Here is a 19,390-nt window from a genome sequence, read left to right on the forward strand (position 1 = left end):
GGCTGTGCCCCCACCTCAGCTTATACCACCACCAAACTCACACTCTTGTGTGGCATAGTGGTTAAGAGCTTGGCTGCTAACCAAAAAGTCAGCAGTTCAAATCCACCAAGCCACTCCTTGGAAACCCTGTGGGGCAGTTCTACTCTGTCTTATGGGTCGCTGTGAGTCAGAACCAACCAGACGGCATCTAACACCACCATCACCCACTCCATTTTCTTATCTCCTCTCACCTCTTTGGGTTTGATAATGGTGCCACTATCATCCCAATTACCTAGACCTGCAAATTGATATTATCTTTCATTTTTCTACAGTCAACACCAATTCAATTACTGTGTCAGATCAATTTTTTGAAATGTCTCACATCTATCTGTCTTTATCTGTACTGCCACCACCATAGGGAAAGTTTTATTGTAAACTGTCAGCTACATTCAAGAGTTCCAAGGGTCTCTCCCCTTCAATGCTTTTCACATTAGACCTCAACCAAGAGATTCGTTAAAAAAAAAAAAACAAACCCAGTGCCGTCGAGTCAATTCCGACTCATAGCAACCCTACAGGACAGAGTAGAACTGCCCCATAGAGTTTCTAAGGAGCTCCTGGCGGATTCGAATTGTTGACCCTTTGGTTAGCAGCCGTAGCACTTAACCACTACGCCACCAGGGTTTCCAGAGATTCCTTAGTCTGTCCTTAATAATCTAATCACGTCTTCTTATACTCCAGTAACCTTTGCATTTCCCAAACAGGTCATGGCTCTTCCTGATGCTGTTATAACTTTTGCTCTTCAAACCATCTGGAAAGCCCCTTTATTATTATTATTTTTTTCCCCTCATCCAAATAGTCAGTCTTCTCCTTCTCACTGAGGTGTTCTTTAATCTCACAAGTGACATAAATATCTTCATTCTCTCTACCCTCTAAGACTTAGTATCTTTATTCTTCCTAGCACATTGTGTTTTTCTCGATAGTATGTGTTTCAAATGTGTAAGCTGTGTTTATTCATTTAGATCTTTAGCTCCTAAATAAAAGGAACCATGACCTGTAATTTTTTCTTTTGTATCTTAATTATTAACTAAATAGCATGGCTTACAGAATAAAATTTTTTTTTTTTTTTTATATATTCTCACAGGATAAATGGAAGTGTAGGAGAAAGATAAAAGGGCAGAAGAAAGTGAAGGTAAGTCAAGGAGAGAGGACCTGGTTCCTTTTGTACTTTTAAGACAAATCCTATAAAGGTGGTATGATCATTAAGGTTGTGTGTCCACTTGGCTGGGCCATGATTCTGGGTGGTTCAGTAGTTATGATGTAGTCTGGCAGTAGTAAGATGATGTGATCACTTCTATGATGAGATCTGATATAATGTGATCACCTCCATGATGGGATCTGCTGTGAGTAGTAGGGGTATTTCCTCGGGGGTGTGACCTGTGTTGAATATAAGTGGAATTTCTGGCAAGCCTCCTCGCTTTTGATTGTTTTGGATCCTGCAGCTGGCTCCTGTTCCTCTGGCCTCCAGTTCTTGGGACCTGAGCTAGCAGCTTACCTGCCATCTTGCCTGCCAGTCTTCGGATTCGTCAGTCTTTGCAGCCTGTGAGCAAGAGTCCTGCTGTCTGACCAGCCGATCTCGGGTTGGCCAGCCCCTGTCGCTACATGAATTAGGAGAAGCCTCCTGCTTGACCCGTGGACTTATAACGTTCCAGCCTCTACAACCATGTGAGTCATTTCCTTGATATAAATCTTCTCTCTATATATTTATATGCTTTACTGGTTTTGTTTCTCTAGAGAACGCAGCCTAAGACAGTCGGTTTTTGGCTCTCATTTTACTTCAGTCCAGGGTAAAGTATTAAAAATAAAGATTAAATATTAAAATATTAAAAGTTAAATAATAAAACATTAATATTAAATAAAATTACGAGCCTGATGTACTCAAAGTTGGTTTTTAGATCAAAGTGTTTTCTATAATAAAAATAGAAAATCAACAATAACTTAAAGCACATGAAAAGACTTTTTTTTTCTTTCTTTATTGTGCTTTAAGTGAAAGTTGACAATGCAAGTCAGTTTATCATACAAAAACTTATACACACATTGTTAGGTGACCCTAGTTGCTCTCCTTATGATGTGATAACACCCTCCTTCTCTTTACCCTGTATTTTCCATGCTCCTGTCCCCCTCTGCCTTCTCATCTCACCTCCAGACAGGAGCTGCACACACAGTTTCATGTGTCTACTTAAGCTAAGAAGCACTTTCCTCACCAGTATCATTTTATGTCTGATAGTCCAGTCTAACCTTTGTCTGAAGAATTGGCTTCAGGAATGGTTTTAGTTTTGGGCTAACAGAGAATCCAGAGGCCATGTCCTCTGGGGTCCCTCCAGTCTCAGTCAGACCATTAAGTCTGGTCTTTTTACTAGAATTTAAGCTCTGCATCCCACTTTTCTCCTGCTCCATCGGGGATTCTCTGTTGTGTTCCCTGTTGGGGCAGTTGCTGGTGGTAGCTGGGCACCATCTAGTTCTTCCAGTATGAGAAGACTTTATATACGTACACATTAAGGAAAATTCAAATTAAATAACAATTAGTTTTATAAGAAAAAGAAATACATGTTATTTAAGATTATACTGACCGAAAATGCCAGACCCCACTCCATTCTCCTTCCACAATTTAAAAGATACTCAAAAAACAAGTTATGTAAAATGGTCAAAGTTTTTAGAAAAACTCAAGGTTCTTGGTTGCCATAGATACAAAAGAATCTGCTTCATCATGGATCATTCCATATTCTACTCAACTTCAAGTAAAAAAAAAATTTAAAAATCTCCTTCACTGTGTAATTCTAGCTTCAAAAGAACTTGAGAGCAAAATTTGGTGACCAAATCAGGAACAGAAAAGGGCATGAGTATATTTATATGACTATGTGTATTTAAAGAAATAAGAAAGAGAGGTAAAGAAGGGTTTTAGATTTTCCTTATATGGTGCCTTAGGCATTACTTTTAGCTACATGTGAGAGAAATCCCAAGTATCTGTAGCTTAAACGACACAGGTCTTTATTTTTTACCCCCTGTAACAAAAAAATTCAGAAGTAGGCTGCCGCATCAGTAGCTCAAAGAGGTTAGCATTAAGGTCTCTGCAATTTGACCTTTCCCTAATGGTTGCAAATGGCTTCTGCAGCTCTGAACATCTGGAATGGGGAAAAGGGTAAAGGGTAAAAAGGTAAGGTCAAAGGGTACATGTCAGCTGAGGCAAACTCCGTTTTAAGGGGCTTTCCTAAAAGTTCCTGCGAATAGCAAGCAAATCAACTATGCTGTTTGTATTTCATTGGCTAGAACTACGCTAAATGGCCAGGTCCATCTCCAAGGTAAGAGATTGTAGTTTTAAAACTAGATCTAAAAAACTGCTAGAGCTAATAAAATAAGTGAGAAAATTGCAAGATAAAAATCAACACACAAAAATCAGCTGTAATTCTGTTCACTAGCAATGGACAATCCATTAAGAAAATAATTAATTTACAATAGCACCTAAAATAGTAAAAAAACTTACAGATAAATTTATTTCTTGCACCAATGAGGCTCAAGACTTGTACACTGAAAACTATAAAACACTGAGGAAAAAAAAAATAAAGAATACCTAAATAAATGGAAAGACAGCCTGTGTTCAGGGATTAAAGGATTTAATATTGTTAAAATGACAATACCACCCAAGCAATCTTGACTTATTGCAATCCCTATCAAAATTCCAACAGTGGGTTTTTTTTTTTTACAGAAACAGAAAAAAATTTCCAAATTCATATAGAATTTCAAGGGATCCTGAATATCAAAAACAAACTTGCAAAAGAAGAACAGAATTGGAGGACTTACACTTCCCAATTTCAAAACTTACTATAAAACTACAGTAATCAAACAGTTTAGTACTGGCATAAGGATAGCCATGTAGACCAATGGAATAGAATTCAGAGTACAGATATAAACATCCACTGCTATGTTCAACTGATTTTCAACAAGGGGGCCAAGACCATTCACTGGGAAATGAACAGGCTCTTCAATAAATGTTGCTGGGGTAACAGGGCACTCGCATACAAAAAAATGAAGTTGGATCCTTATCATATATGAAAATTAACTCAAAATAAACCATATATGAAAATTAACTCAAAATAAACCAAAGACCTAAATTTATAAGCTAAAACTATAAAACTCTTAGAAGAAAACACAGAACGAAACATGGTCCGGTCCTATGCCATTCTCACAATCATTGTTATCCTCGAGCCGATTGTTGCAGCCACTAAGTCAATCCATCTAGTTGAGGGTCTACCTCTTTTTCACTGACCCTCTACCAAGCATGATGTCCTTCTCCAAGGACTGGTCCCTCCGGATAACATGTCCAAAGTACATGAGACAAAGTCTCGCCGCCCTCGCTTCTAAGGAGCATTTGGCTGTATTTCTTCCAAGATAGACTTGTCGGCTCTTCTGGCAGTCCATGGTATATTCGATGCTCTTCACCAACACCATAATTCAAATGCATCAATTCTTCTTCAGTCTCCCTTATTCACTGTCATATTTTTCCATGCATATAAGGCAACTGAAAATACCATGGCTTGGGTTAGGTGCACCTTAGTCCTCAAAGTGACATCTTTGCTTTAAACACTTGAAAGAGGTCCTTTGCAGCAGATTTGCCTGATACATAATTTGATTTCTTGACTGCTGTTTCAGCGGGCATTGATTGTAGACTGAAGTAAAGTAAAAACCTTGACAACTTCAATCTTTTCTCCATTTATCGTGATGTTGCTTATTGGTCCCATTGTGAGGATTTTTAATTTTATGTTGAGATGCATTCCATACTGAAGACTGTGGTATTTGATCTTCATCAGTAAGTGCTTCGAGTCTTCTTCACTTTCAGCAAGCAAGATTGTGTCGTCTGCATAACGCAGGTTGTTAATGAGTTTTCCTCCAATCTTGATGCTACCTTCTTCATATAGTCCAGCTTTTTGGATTATTTGTTCAGCATACAGACTGAATAAATACAGTGAAAGGATACAACCCTGACGCATACCCTTCCTGATTTTAAACCACACACTAACCCTTTGTTCTATTCAAACGACTGCCTCTTGGTCTATGTACAGGTTCCTCATGAGCACAATTAAGTGTTCTGAAATTCCCATTCTTTGTACTGTTATCCATAATTTGTTATGATTCACACAGTCAAAGGCTTTAAACAGTTAATAAAATGCAGGTAAACAGCTTTTTGTTATTCTCTGCTTTCAGCTAACATTTATCTGACATCAGCAATGATATCTCTCATTCCATGCTCTCTTCTGAGTCTAGCTTGAATTTCTGGCAGTTCCCTGTTGATGTACTGCTGGAACCACTTTTGAATGATCTTCAACAAAATTTTACTTGCGTGTGGTATTAACGATATTGTTGGATAATTTCTCCATTTTGACATCACTTTTCTCTGGAATGAGCACATAAATGGATTTCTTCCAGTTGGTTGGTCTCATCCAAATTTCTTGCCATAGATGAGTGAGCACTTCCAGCCTTGCATCTGTTTGTTGAAACACCTCAACTGGTATTCTGCCAATTCCTGGAGCCTTGTTTTTCACCAGTGCCTTCTTCCTTCAGTACCATTGGTTCTTGATCATACGCTAGCTCCTGAAATGGCTGAACATCAACCAATTCTTTTTGGTAAAGTGACTCTGTGTATTTCTTCCATCTTCTCTTGATCCTTCCTGTCGTTCAATTTTTTGCCCACACAATCCTTCAATATGGCAACTCAAGGCTTGAATTTTTTCTTCAGCTCTTTCAGCTTAATAAATGCCTAGCGTGTTGTTTGCTTTCGTTTTCTAACTCCAGGACTTAGCACATATCATTATAATACTTTATTTTGTCTTCTCAAGCCACCCTTTGAAATCGTCCATTCAGCTTTTTTACTTCATCATTTCTTCTTTTCACTTTAGCTTCTTTACATTCAAGAACAAGTTTCAGACTCTCTTCTGACATTCATTTTAATCTTTTTTTTTCTGTCTTTTTAATTATTTTTTTACTTCTCTTACCTTATATGTATGATGTCCTTGATATCCCACAACTCGTCTGGTCTTCAGTTACTAGTGTTCAACACATCTTATCTATTCTTGAGATGGTCTCTAAATTCAGGCGGGATATACTCAAGGTAGTACTTTGGCTCTCATGAACTTATTATAATTTTCTTCAGCTTCAACTTGAACATGTATATGAACAACTGATAATCTGTTTCACAGTTGGCCCCTGGCCTTGTTCTGAATGATGGTATTGAGCTTCTCCATTGTCTCTTTCCACACATGAAGTCGATTTAATTCTTCTGTATTCCATCTGGCAAGGTTCACGTGTACAGTTGCCATTTATGTTGTTAAAAAAAAAGTATTTCCAATGAATAAGTTGTTGATCTTGCAAAATTCTATCATGCGATCTCCCCCATAATTTCTATCACCAAGGCCATATTTTCCAGCTATTGATCCTTCTTCTTTGTTTCTTTAGCATTCCAATCTCCAGGAATTATCAACACATCTTGACTGCATGTTTAATCAATTTCAGACTGCAGAAGTTGGTAAAAATCTTCAATTTCTTCATCTTTTGCACTAGTGGTTGGTACGTAAATTTGAATAGCAATCCTATTAACTGGTTTTCCTTGTAGGCATATGGACATTATCCAATCACTGGCAGCCTTGTATTTCAGGATACATCTCGAAATGCTCATTTTGATGATGAATGTGACACCATTCCTCTTCAATTTTTCACTTCTGGCATAGCTGACCGTATGACTGTCCAATTAAAAATGGCCAATATCAGTCCATTTCAACTCACTAATGTCTAGGATATTGATCTTCAAGCGTTCCTTTTCATTTTTGACAACTTTCAATTTTCTTAGATTCATACTCCGTACATAGCACGTTCCAATTATTAATGGATGTCTTCAGGTGTTTCTTTTCATTTTGAGTCATGCCATATCAGCAAATGAAAAAGCTTTACTCCATCCATGTCATAAAGGTTGAGTCTACTTGGAGGAGACAGCTCTTCCCCAGTCATAATTTGAGTGCCTTCCAACCTGAGGGACTCATCTTCCGGCACAATATCAGTGTTCCACTGCTATCCATAAGGTTTTCACTGGTCAATTTTTTCAGAACTAGATTGCCATTTCCTTCTTCACAGTCTTAGTCTGGAAGTTCCACTGAAACCTGTCCACCATGGGTTTTTGAAATGCCAGTGGTATGACTTCAAGCATCACAGCAACACGCAAGCCACTACAGTATGACAAACTGACAGACGAGTAGTGAATGGAATATTACTTAGCCATAAAAAGGAATGAAGTTCTGATACATGCTACAACATGGATGAGCCTTGAAAACATTATGCTGAGTGAAATAAGCAGACACAAAAGGTCAAATATGGTATGATACCACATACATGAAATATACAGAATAGGCAAATTCATAGAGACAGGAACTAGACTAGAAGTTACCATGGATTGGAAGTAGTGGAGTGATGAGGAGTTATTGATTAAGGGATACAGAGTTTCTGGTTGGAGTGATGAAAAGTTTTTGTAAATAGATAGTGGTGATTGTTGCACAACATTAGGGATATAATTAAAGCCACTGAACTGTGTACTTCAAAATGGTTAAAACGGCAAATTTTATGTTACATATATTTTACCAAAAAACAAAAAAAAAGAGGAACTGGCTTTGGAAATGGGATGAATAGCTTCAAATCTCAGGTTGCTCAAATGCTAGCTACTGGAACTTATAGCCAAGCAGTTTCAATTGTGCTGAGAGCCAGAATCAACCCCACTAATCAACAGCAGTAGTTTTCAGAACTTAGTTTTCATGGCAAACCAGGGGCTTTTCCAGTTTTAACAATACCACACAGGTGATAATTTTAAAAAGGATAGCATTCAATACCAGAGGACACTATTTAGCAGCAACTACCATTTAATGGGAGACCCTTGTGGCGTAGTGGTTAAGTGCTACAGCTGCTAACCAAAAGGTCGGCAGTTTGAATCTACCAGGCGCTCCTTGGAAACCCTGTGGGGCAGTTCTACCCTGTCCTGTAGGGTCGCTATGAGTCAGAATTGACTCGGTGGCAGCGGGTTTTGGACCATTTAACGGGAAACCCTGGTGGCATAGTGGTTAAGTGCTACGGCTGCTAACCAAAAGGTTGGCAATTTGAATCCACCAGAAAAAACAAACTAGAACAGTCAAGTTACTAGTGAAAACCCCAAAAAGAACTACTTACCTGACATTTATACAGTCAGTTTACAAGATTAAAAAGTATCATTTCAGAATTAAACTGCCACTAGTTCAAAGCACCTAACTGTCTTTTTCAGTCATTTATATGCTTCACAGAGAACAGGCAAATACAGAAGATTATTTATTTTACAAACATGAACATATACATACATATGTAGAAATAATACTAATAATAGTAATGTACTCCCATAATTAAAAAATATATATTTCACACAGCTAATTACTGAAAGCTAACACCAACAACGGATTCTCCACTGGAGTAAAAATTAGACTAAGGTGTTATTACTTAAGCAATCATAAATGAGATTTTAAAAAGCACTTCAAAGTGAAACAAACAGTGTGAAGCATTTTTTTTTTTTTTTTTAAGTTTAAGTCTGTTCTATTTTCTCTCCTGGGCCTCATTTTTGAAATAGCAATTCACTTTCAAAAACAAACTCAGAGTTTTTTGTTTTTTGTTTATTTTTAACTGAAAATCCTATTGTCTGCTACCTACAGCAGTTTCCAAATGGAAAAAGATGCCCTACAGCTTGGCTGCTTATACATAAAAGATTTCTGTAGGCAGAGAAAAGAGCAGTTCAAAACAACAATAAAAAAAGGAAGACTGTTCAAAATATAAACTCTGGAAAAACCTAAAAACACTATGATGTTCCGAACAATGCATATGCTGATTTTCTTTTAGAATTTGAGCTATGTGCTCAAATATATAGCTGCATATAACACTATGCAGTTCCACTGCACTGCTGGACCAGATATGGACATATAAATCCATATAAAAATATAAAACAGACTGAAAACAAAGACACTAAATTAATTGTAGTCGTTTTCTCAGAGGTGGAGGGAAAAGAGTTTTGGGATTAGACATAAACAGCAAAGCAAACACCAACTTTGCCTGCAATGTTTTAGCTTAAATAAACAAAGTATGAACAATTGCACATTCTTCCTGATGGGTACATGTTTGTAATAATTCTCTTGATTTTTTACAATTTTTTCTCTCAAAATTAAAAAACTACACTACTTAATCTATACAAGAATCAAAGACAGCCCCTGTCCTCCTGAACTGCCAGTTGAGAATAATGCACTGTAACTGATCAATGAAACAATATTTATGGAATATTAACAAACACAGACCTGGTAAACATGAGCCCTTACACTATGGAAACAGATTGCTCACGGGATTTTACTTGTAGGCAGATCCATCCTCTCAAAGCCAGATCATTCTCGCCATCCTTACACTTGTAGATACCCATTGCCACTGAGTTGCTTCCAACTCATAGTGACCCTATAGGACAGAGTAGAACTGCCCCATAGGATTTCCAAGGAGCAGCTGGTGGATTCGAACTGCCGATCTTCTGGTTGGCAACCGAACTCTTAACTAACCACAGTGCCATCAGGGCTCCACATTTGTGGATAAACATTTTCAGCTGATCAGTTTGGCATAGCTTTAAGGATGAACAAAGGGTAATATGATTTTCTTATTTTGAATCTTTGACCCTATTATGTGACTAATTTTGATAAAGATTTTTTAAGGCAAAATATGTTCCTGTCATATTTAAGATTAGAACAGGATTTTCTACTCTGTCCTATGGGGTCGCTATGAGTCAGAACTGACTCAACGGCACTGGGTGGGTTTTCTTACTGACAGAGTAGCTTTCAAAAAGGATGGTGTGGAGGTGTCCTTACCTGCTCTTTCATTTCGGCATAGACTTTCTCCGAGTTCAGTTCCACCTGCCTCTTAAACTCTTCCAGAGCAGCATCTGCCTGCTGGGCCTGCAACCTCTGAACTTCAGTCACACGAGTTAGCTGCTCCTCTTTTTCCCTAGAAAAGTTCAGAAAAGCCTCAGAGTTCAAATATAAAATGGAAGAATTAGGCTTGGATAAAAGAATATTTAGCTTCTCCAAGTAAAATTCAGATTTCAATTTCTTGATCCAGTTCCTAGAAAACTTTTCTTTAAAAAGTTGACAATAAAACAATTTGTCACAAAAGAAAAAAAAAAAAATCTGTGTTCTGATGAGGGTACCATTACTTATAAAAATTTCCCTAAAACAAAATTGTTTATGACCATGTACCTCTATCAGCCGGTGAACAGATAAACAAGGCATGATACATCCATACAGCAGAATATTATTTGGTTAAAAGAGAAATGACGTTCTAATACATGTTACCACATAGATGAACATTATGCTAAGTGAAACAAGTCAGTCACAAAATACCGTATGTTCTATGGTTCAATTCTTAGGAAATGTCCAGAATAGGTAAATCCCAAGAAAGAAAGTAGATTTCCAAGTTCTGGGGGAAGGAGGAATAGGGAGCGACTGCTAATGGTACAGTTTCTTTCTGGGATGATAAAAATGTTCTGGAATTAGTGGCGATTGCATAGTCATGTGAATATACTAAAAACTATATTTTTAGAAGTGTGAATTTTATGGTATGTGAAATTATAACTTGATTTAAAAAACCCATTACTAATGGAAACATCCCATATGCATGTCAACTGAGCAGGTGACCTGCAAGGGAAGAAGAAACAGAGCAACATGACGGCCTGATATAATTCCAATTGCCCTCCTGAAGACTTGCCTAAAAGGACTAATAACCATCTCATTTCTTCAAACTGAAACTGAAATTATATAGTCAAAAGACTCCAAAACATGAGAAATCTTTCCATATTGATAGAAGGAAACAAAAACTTTAAGCTTATAAATATGTGTTGTTATGGTTATGTGCCATTGAGTTGGTTCCAACTCATAGCGACTCTATGTACAACAGAACGAAACTCTACCCAGTCCTGCACCATCCTCACAATCGTTGCTATGTTTGAGCCCATTGTTGCAGTCATTGTGTCAATCCATCTCTTCTAGAGTCTTCCTTTTTTTTGTTGACCCTCTATCTTACCAAGCATGATATCCTTCTCCAGAAACTGTTCCCTCCTGATAATGTGTCCAAAGAAAGCTCCTCACTTCCAAGGAGCCTTATGGCTATAAAAAAAAAAAAATACTTCTCCCAAAAGAGGTTTATTCGTTCTTCTGACAGTCTATGGCATATTCAACATTCTTCACCAACGCCATAATTCAAAGGCATCAATTCTTCTTCAGTCTTCTTACTTATTGTCCAGCTTTCACATGCACATGAGGAGACTGAAAATACCATGGATTGGGTTGAGTGCATCTCAGACATGAAAGTGACATCTTTGTTTTTTAACACAGATGTCACCTTTGCAGCAGATACACCCAGTGCAATACATCATTCAATTGCTTGACTGCTGTTTCCATGGGCACTGGCTGTTGATCCAAGTAAAAGGAAATTCTTGACAACTTCAGTATTTTCTCCGTTCATCATGACGTTGCTATTGGCCCAGTTATGAGGATTTTTGTTTTTTTCATGCTGACATGTAACACATACTGAAGATTGTAGTCTTTGATCTTCATCAATAAGTGCTTCAAGTCTTCTTCGGTTTCAGCAAGCAAGGTTGTATCATCTGCATATCAAAGGTTGTTAATGACTCTCCAATTCTGATGCCAAGTTCTTCTTCAGATAGTCCAGTTTCTCAGATTAATTGCTCAGCATACAGCTTGAATCAGTACAGTGAAAGGATACAACCCTGACGCACATGTTTTCCAACTTTAAACCATGCAGTATCCCCTTGTTCTGTTAGAACGACTGCCTCTTGGATATGTACAGGTTCTGCATGAGCACAATTAAGTGTTCTGGACTTCTGATTCTTTGCCATGTTATCTATAATTTGGTATGATCCACACAGTCAAAAGCCTTTGCATAGTCAATAAAACACAGGTAAGGAATTCCAGAAAGAAGTTTACCTATTATAACTGTATACAATATATAGCTAATTCTGACTATGTGCCAGGTACTATGCAAAATACTTGTATATGTGTCTTCTCATTTATTCTCAGTTACTGTATATAACGGTATTATAATACCCTTAATTTTAAAGAACAGGAAACTGGGGCTTAGCGAATATTTCCAAGGTCATGTACCACCTACTAAGAGGTTAGGCCAGGATTCCAGTCCTAGCAGTCTACTTCTAGAGCCCATGCTGTTGCCTACTACACTCTGTGCTTTTCTGATTTTTCAGATTCCATTCATGATGTTAGCTCGGCTCACATTCCCTAGATGGGAATACTTACACAACATAAAACATTATCTTATTATTAACTCTAATACTGAAGAATGCCAGGGGAAGGAATAATTTAATTCACACAAATAAAATTTTAGGTAAACATTATAAAGGAGCAAAAGACATTTCCCAAACCATGATGCCACTGTATTTTAAGATCTGGGAAAAAAAGTAATTTGAGCTTTTGGGGGTTACTTGGATCTGAGTTTAAAAATCTCTCACAGATCCTTAATAATTTTTAGGCTTTCTAGCAAGAAACTACATGCAATATCAAATATCAAAATACCACGCCTTCTTCAGAAAAGTTAAACATGGTGTCATCTAGTTTCTGTTTCAGCAAAACTCTCCTGTCCCTTCATAAAGAGATGTGGCAATACAGGTACGGACTGGGGTTTCCACCCCTGTGTATGGGCATGGCTTATCTGCAAATAAGTAGCTCGCTGTATTTGGAAGAACACACCTGCATCCCTCTTTTATTTTTTATTTTAAGTGCCACATGTGTCTCTTTGTACCTATCCACACATCCTTCCACCTGAAGTTGACAGTAGTACTACATTCCCATGAAAAGCAAAGCAATTTTTCCACTGAAATGTCTTTTTCTCTATGTGTGTTTTACAGGCATGACACCACTTTTATGACCTACAGGGTTTGATACTCTGCCCCCAGGTGTGTGATGCCCTGCACGAGGGCTTAGCCATCCCAGACGCGGTGCAGCCAGATGTGGCTCCCACTTACTGCATTTGGCAGCAGTGTGCTACAGGCTTCTGGGCCTTTTTAAAAGCTTTTTTAGACTATCTAACTACTCAGAAGAAACCTGAATATCTTGTTTTCCTCCATTTTTCTTACATTTTTGGTATAACAAAATGTTTCTAATGTTTACCTGGTTGCTAAAGCCTCAACATTAGTGATGCTTAATGTCAAAATTTTTTAGCTCTGATTTTGCCACTTGATGTCAAAATGTCAAGATTAGTTCATAGACAATGGTGCTTAATAACTGGATGTGATACTGAACAAGGGGTATCACTACAGAAAAGACTGAGCATTCCGATGGCTTTAAAAAAAAAAAACCTGTTGCTACTGAGTAAATTTTTGACTCATAGCATCCCTACAGGACACAGTAGAGCCGCCTCATAGGGTTGCCAAGGAGGGGTTGCTGATTCAAACTGCTGACCCTTTGGTTAGCAGCTGGGCTCTTAACCAAGGCAGGCTATCGAGGGATGGCTGTCAAGAAGTTTAACTTGGTCTGGTGTGTTTCCACCCTTCTTACATCATCCACATTGAGATGTACATCATCTACTCTGGCTTGCTTACTTTGGACATGTCATTCCAAAAACCAAACCCACTGCCACTGAGTTGATTTTGACTCATACCAACCCTAGTGGCCAGAGTGGAACTGCCCCATAAGGCTTCCAAGAAGCAGCTGGTGGATTCGAACTGCTGACTTTTTAGTTAGCAGCCAAGTTCATTAACTATTGCACCAACAGGACATGTCATTAGAAAAGACCAATTGCTAGAAAGGGACATAATGGTTGGTAAAGAAGAGGGTCAGTGAAAATCAGGGAAACCCTCGATGAGATGGACTGATATAACAGTCAAAGCAATGAACTCAAACATACAAATGATCGTGAAGATGGTGCAGGATCAGGCAACATTTCTTCTGTTATGCCTAAGGTCACTGTGAGTCGGAGCCAATTTGATAGCACCCAAGGACTGCTAACATTATTCTGCTGAAGGAAGCACCGGGCTGTTTTTAAGGTTAGCCTGACTTAAACATTGAATATTTTCATCTAATATTCAAGTATTTAAATACGAAAACAGCATATGAGAACAACATAAAGTCATACAAATCATATTAGGTACCGTGGTCTTGACCTGGCTTGACAAATAGGCGTTCTTTGGTATGATTCTCCAGTTGACTGGAAGGGGCTGCCTGGAATGCTCTATTAAAAGGATCCTGAGAGCAAGCTCATAGGAAGAGGCTATTGTGGTTGAGGAATGACGTCTCTACTGGCGGGCGCTGGAGTTAGGTGGCGCAAGGGCTGCTTCTCTGCCATTCAGGGCTACAATGACTATTTCATTCTATATTAGTCTTTAACTTTGAGGCCCTTCTAAAAGCACTTAGGAAGACTATTTCATAATTACTAAAATTTATCAAAGGTTTACCTTTGTTTGGTCTCTTTGTTTATAAATAGAGAAGAGAGTACATTGGGCTATACTAGAAAACATTAAAAGTTTATGTATCATATGTTTAAAAATATGTACATACACATGGGTCATCATGAGTCTGAAATGACTCGACAGCAATGGGTTTGGCTTTGGGTTTTTACCATTAATTAGCCAAAGGAAGATTTTACTAACATATTTTATAATAACACACGACCCATGGCTGAAATATCAACTTCGTTCAATGCATGCTGGAAGTCAGTTGTTTTATATCTGTTGTCCAATAAGCAACACGAGCTACTTAGTTGATGTAAATGCTTTCAATTTAACAGAATAAATATTTCTCTCTATATCATTTCATTTTTAGCTATCAGATTTAGTTCGCTTATTTTATAATTAACTTATGACTACAAAAACCAAAGTTATGAACTTTTTAAGCCATCATCAGGTATGTATTAGAGACCATAATAAAAATACTGTTAAGATAAAACTTCATGCAATAAGGCACATTGTCTTTACTTATAATTTCTATTCTGATTTATAGATACCAAATATTACTTTATTTTAAATGGCAACAAGAGAAAATGTGTGAAATCTCCTAACTAGTTTCTATTTCCACAACACCTGCTGAGTTAATCTGGTAGTAAAGCTGAATATCAAAGGAGGACTCAACCAATGTAAATGAGTGCTCTTGTCCAGTTAAACCATGACAAATAACTTGAGACCCGGTAACACTTAGGAATCTTGTCGTAATTTAAATAAAACATGTTGTAATTTAAATAAAGAGGTGATAATCATTTTAATGAGAAATCCATCTTAATGTCTACAAGGTGTTGAAGGGACCTGAAAACTTTGAGAATTTGAAATAGAGGCCTGTTCCTCGCTAACATAAAAACACTGTTACTTTTTACCAGGATTCCAAAGAGTGTGCCCTATAAGCGCACACATATGTACACACACACAAACCATGACTTTGAGGGTTATTTTTTTCAGTAGAACCACTTGTGGGGCCACAGATAAAAGCATCACTCAAATGCCATAAAGCTGGGCCTCCATGAAGATAAAAAGGTGGGAAGGGAATTTTCTTTTTAGCTCAGATTTATCTACAAAATGCAGTAAATTTTCCTCATCTGAGAATATAAAGGATAAAGGAAAAAGAGGGCTGCATTCTTACACAACCACAAGCCAGCTCAGATTAAGGAATGCTCTGAAGTACATGATTATTCCAAAAAGGCAATAAAATGTAGGGGACTAACGACGACAAGTCAGTATTTCTTGGGCTTTACAAGCTAACATTTATATGTACAAGTCAACCTTAACGTGAAAATCTTCCTTTTGCACATTTCCGTACCAGCGCTTTTGACAAATGATGGCACTAATCCAACATATATTTATATGGTTTCACATTACAGTATACTTCATTTGCTGCCAGCTTGGCATCTCAACTGGAAACTCCAAGAAAAACAAAACAAAACACAAAACTTCAAACAAGTCTGAAGCACAGCTAGAGGAGAATCTATTCTCCTTCCAGCTGGGCTGCAAAATAGTCTTTCAAGCAGCACCATCACCTGTGTTCATGGCTGCCAATCGTTACTTAAATTGACTATAGTGAGTCAATCAAAAACATTAAGAGACAGTTCAAATCTACCAGCTACTCCTTGGAAACCCTACGGGGCAGTTCTACTCTGTCCTGTAGGGTCGCTATGAGTTGGAATTGACTCCACAGCAATGGATATGACTTAAAAGGTGTTAAGTATGATAAATAAAAAAACTATTTTGGTCTCTTTTTCACCTGACTATTAAGACTAGTGGCCTCTGGCAAATTCTGGTAAAACCTGTGTGGACATCTAAACAACTAAAGCTTCAAGAGTCAGAAAGGCTGCTCAGTAAAATGGGAATTGGTATTGGTCTGTATTTTGCTATTACAAAGATTTACATGAAGAAAACATGCAGAAAGATACTCTACTCAATTCTCTTGTTTTTATCATTATTCAGTTACTTGACATCTCTAAGTCATGTCAACAGATTTACAAGACAGCCCCAAAAAACAAATTCTTTCTCTCAAAGGGAATACAGGCATACCTCAGAGATATTGCGGGTTTGGTTCCAGACAACCGCAAGAAAGCAAATGTCGCAATAAAGCCGGTCATGTGAATTTTTGGTTCTCATTGCATATAAATGTTTACATCATGCTGCAGTCTATTAAGTGCGCAATAGCATTATGTCTAAACAAAATGTACGTATCTTAATTTAAAAATATTTTATTGCTAAAAAATGCTAATCATCATCTGAGCCTTCTGGAAAAAAAAATGATATTTTTGCTGGTGGAGGGGCTTGCCTCGATGCTGATGGCTGCTGACTGATCAGAGTGGTGGCTGCTGAAGGTTAGGATGGCTGTGGCAATTTCTTAAAATAAGACAACGATGAAGTCTGCAGCATCAGTCGACTCTTCCTTTCACGAAAGGTTTCTCTGTAGTATGTGATGCTGTTTGATAGCATTTTACCCACAGCAGAACTTCTTTCAAAATTGGAGTCAATCCTCTCAAACCCTGCTGCTGCTTTACAACTAAGTTTATGTAGCATTCTAAATTCTTTGTTGTCATTTCAACGAAGTTCACGGCATCTTCACCAGGAGTAGATTCCACCTCAAGAAAACACTTTCTTCACTCATGCATGAGAATCAACTGATCTGTTTGTTAGTTTTATGATAATGCAGCAATTCAGTCACATCTTCAGGCTCCACTTCTAATTCTAGTTCTCTTGCTATTTCCATCACATCTGCAGTTACTTCCTCCACTGAAGTCTCGAACCCCTCAAAGTCATGCATGAGGGTTGGAATCAACTTCTTCCAAACTCCTGTTAATGCTGATATTTTGACCTTCTCCTGTGAATCACAAATGTTCTTATGGCATCTAGAATGGTGAATCCTTTCCCCCAGGAGGATTTCAATTTACTTTGCCCAGAACCATAAGAGGAATCACTATCTACAGCAGCCTTATGTAATGTATTTCTTAAATAATAAGGCTTGAAAGTCGAAAATATTCTTTGATCCATGGACTGCAGAATGGATGTTGTGTTCACAGGCATGAAAACATTAATCTCCTTGTATACCTCCATCAGAGCTCTTGGGTGACCAGGTGCCTTGTCAATGAACAGTCATATTTTGAATCTTTTTTCCTGAGCAATAGATTTCAACAGTGGGCTTAAACTATTCAGTAAACCATGTTGTAAAGAGATCTGCTGTCATCTAGGCTTTGTTGTTCCATTTACAGAGCACAGGCAGAGTAGATTTAGCATAATTCTTAAGGGCTCTAGGATTTTTGGAATGGTAAACGAGCACTGACTTCAACTTTAAGTTGCCAGCTGCATTAGCCCCTAACAACAGAGTCAGCCTGAAATATGAAGCCAGGAAGTGATTTCTCCTTTCTAGCTATAAAAGTCCTAGGTGGCATCTTCCAATATAAGCCCATTTTGTCTATACTGAAAATCTGTTGTTTAGTATAGCCACCTTCATCAATTATCTTAGCTAGATCTTCTGGATAACTTGCTGCAGCTTGTACATCAGCATTTGTTGCTTCACCGTGAGCTTTTATGTTACGGAGATGGCTTCTTTCCTTAAACTTCCTTAAAGAGGTAGTTAGAGTCTGTATAAAGAAACCAATCTCAGCTAGCTCCAGACTTTTCTTCTGCAGCTTCCTCACATCTCTCAGCCTTCATAGAATTAAATAGAGTTAGGCTTTGTTCTGGATTAGGCTTTGGCTTAAGGCAATGTTGTGGCTGGTTTGATCTTCTATCCAGACCACTAAGACTTTCTTATATCAGCAATAAGCCTGTTTTGCTTTTTTATCATTCATGAGTTCACTGGAGTAGTACTTTTAATTTCCTTCAAGAATTTTTACTTTGCATTTACAATTTGGCTAACTGTTTGGCACAACAGGCCTGGCTTTCAGCCCCTCTTGGCTTTCGACATGCCTTCCTCACTAAGCTTAATCATTTTCTAGCTTTTGATCTAAAATGGGAGACATAAGATTCTCCCTTTCACTTGAACACTTAGAAGCCACGGTAGGGTTATTAACTGGCATAATTTCAATACTGTCCTGTCTCAGGGAATAGAGAGGGCTGAAGAAAGAGAGTGTGATGGTGGAATGGCTGGTCAGTGGAGCAGTGAGAATACACACATTTATTAAGCTCACCGTCTTATATGGGTACGGTTCATGGCACCCCAAAACAATTACAATAGTAACATCAAAGATCACTGATCGCAGATCACTGTAATAGATATAATAATAATGAAAATGTTTGAAATATTACGAGAATTACCAAAATATGACACAGAGACACAAAGTAAGCACATACTGTTGGAAAAATGGCGCTGCGAGATTTGCTCGACACAGGTTTCCCTCAAACCTTTGATTTATAAAAAACGCAATCTCTGCAAAGCGTAATAAGGCGAAGTGCAATAAAATGGGGTATGCCTGTATTCACATTTAACAGTGGCGACTGGAATGAGATAAAGCCCTAGGTACAACTGCCCAAGTACTACTTCATTAGCTCCCTTAACTACCGTAATATTACCCTTAACTAAGAATTATCTGCCTGAATAACCAAACTCCAAGTTTGGTTAGCGCAGAAAATCAGTACAAAGAATCAGTGCAGATTATCAGTACAGAACCAAAACTGCTGGAGATCAGTGACCACTAAGACTTATTGTGACCAAAGAACATTTTGGGTTTTCAAGGTAAATTTATTAGCCAACTTAGAAGAGAACTGCATAATAGATAATGAGGAATGAGGTATGTTAAAAACATCAGGGAGACCCAGAGATTATCAGGTACTATAGGAGAATGC

General features: G+C 37.9%; 1 protein-coding gene across 17 annotated transcripts in view; it reads right to left on the reverse strand.

Annotated features, from left to right (window-relative positions):
- The window catches only part of CEP112 (centrosomal protein 112), a 462,579-nt gene that overhangs the window by 285,540 nt on the left and 157,649 nt on the right, over positions 1-19,390 (reverse strand). For all 17 annotated transcript variants that reach the window (XM_064270872.1, XM_064270863.1, XM_064270864.1 and 14 more), the window contains one exon: positions 9,930-10,065. In XM_064270872.1, coding sequence (XP_064126942.1) covers positions 9,930-10,065 — 136 coding nt within the window. The remainder of the gene's footprint in view (positions 1-9,929; positions 10,066-19,390) is intronic.

Source organism: Loxodonta africana, chromosome 18 (assembly GCF_030014295.1).
Source record: "Loxodonta africana isolate mLoxAfr1 chromosome 18, mLoxAfr1.hap2, whole genome shotgun sequence".
In the NCBI taxonomy this organism is placed as follows: domain Eukaryota; kingdom Metazoa; phylum Chordata; class Mammalia; order Proboscidea; family Elephantidae; genus Loxodonta; species Loxodonta africana.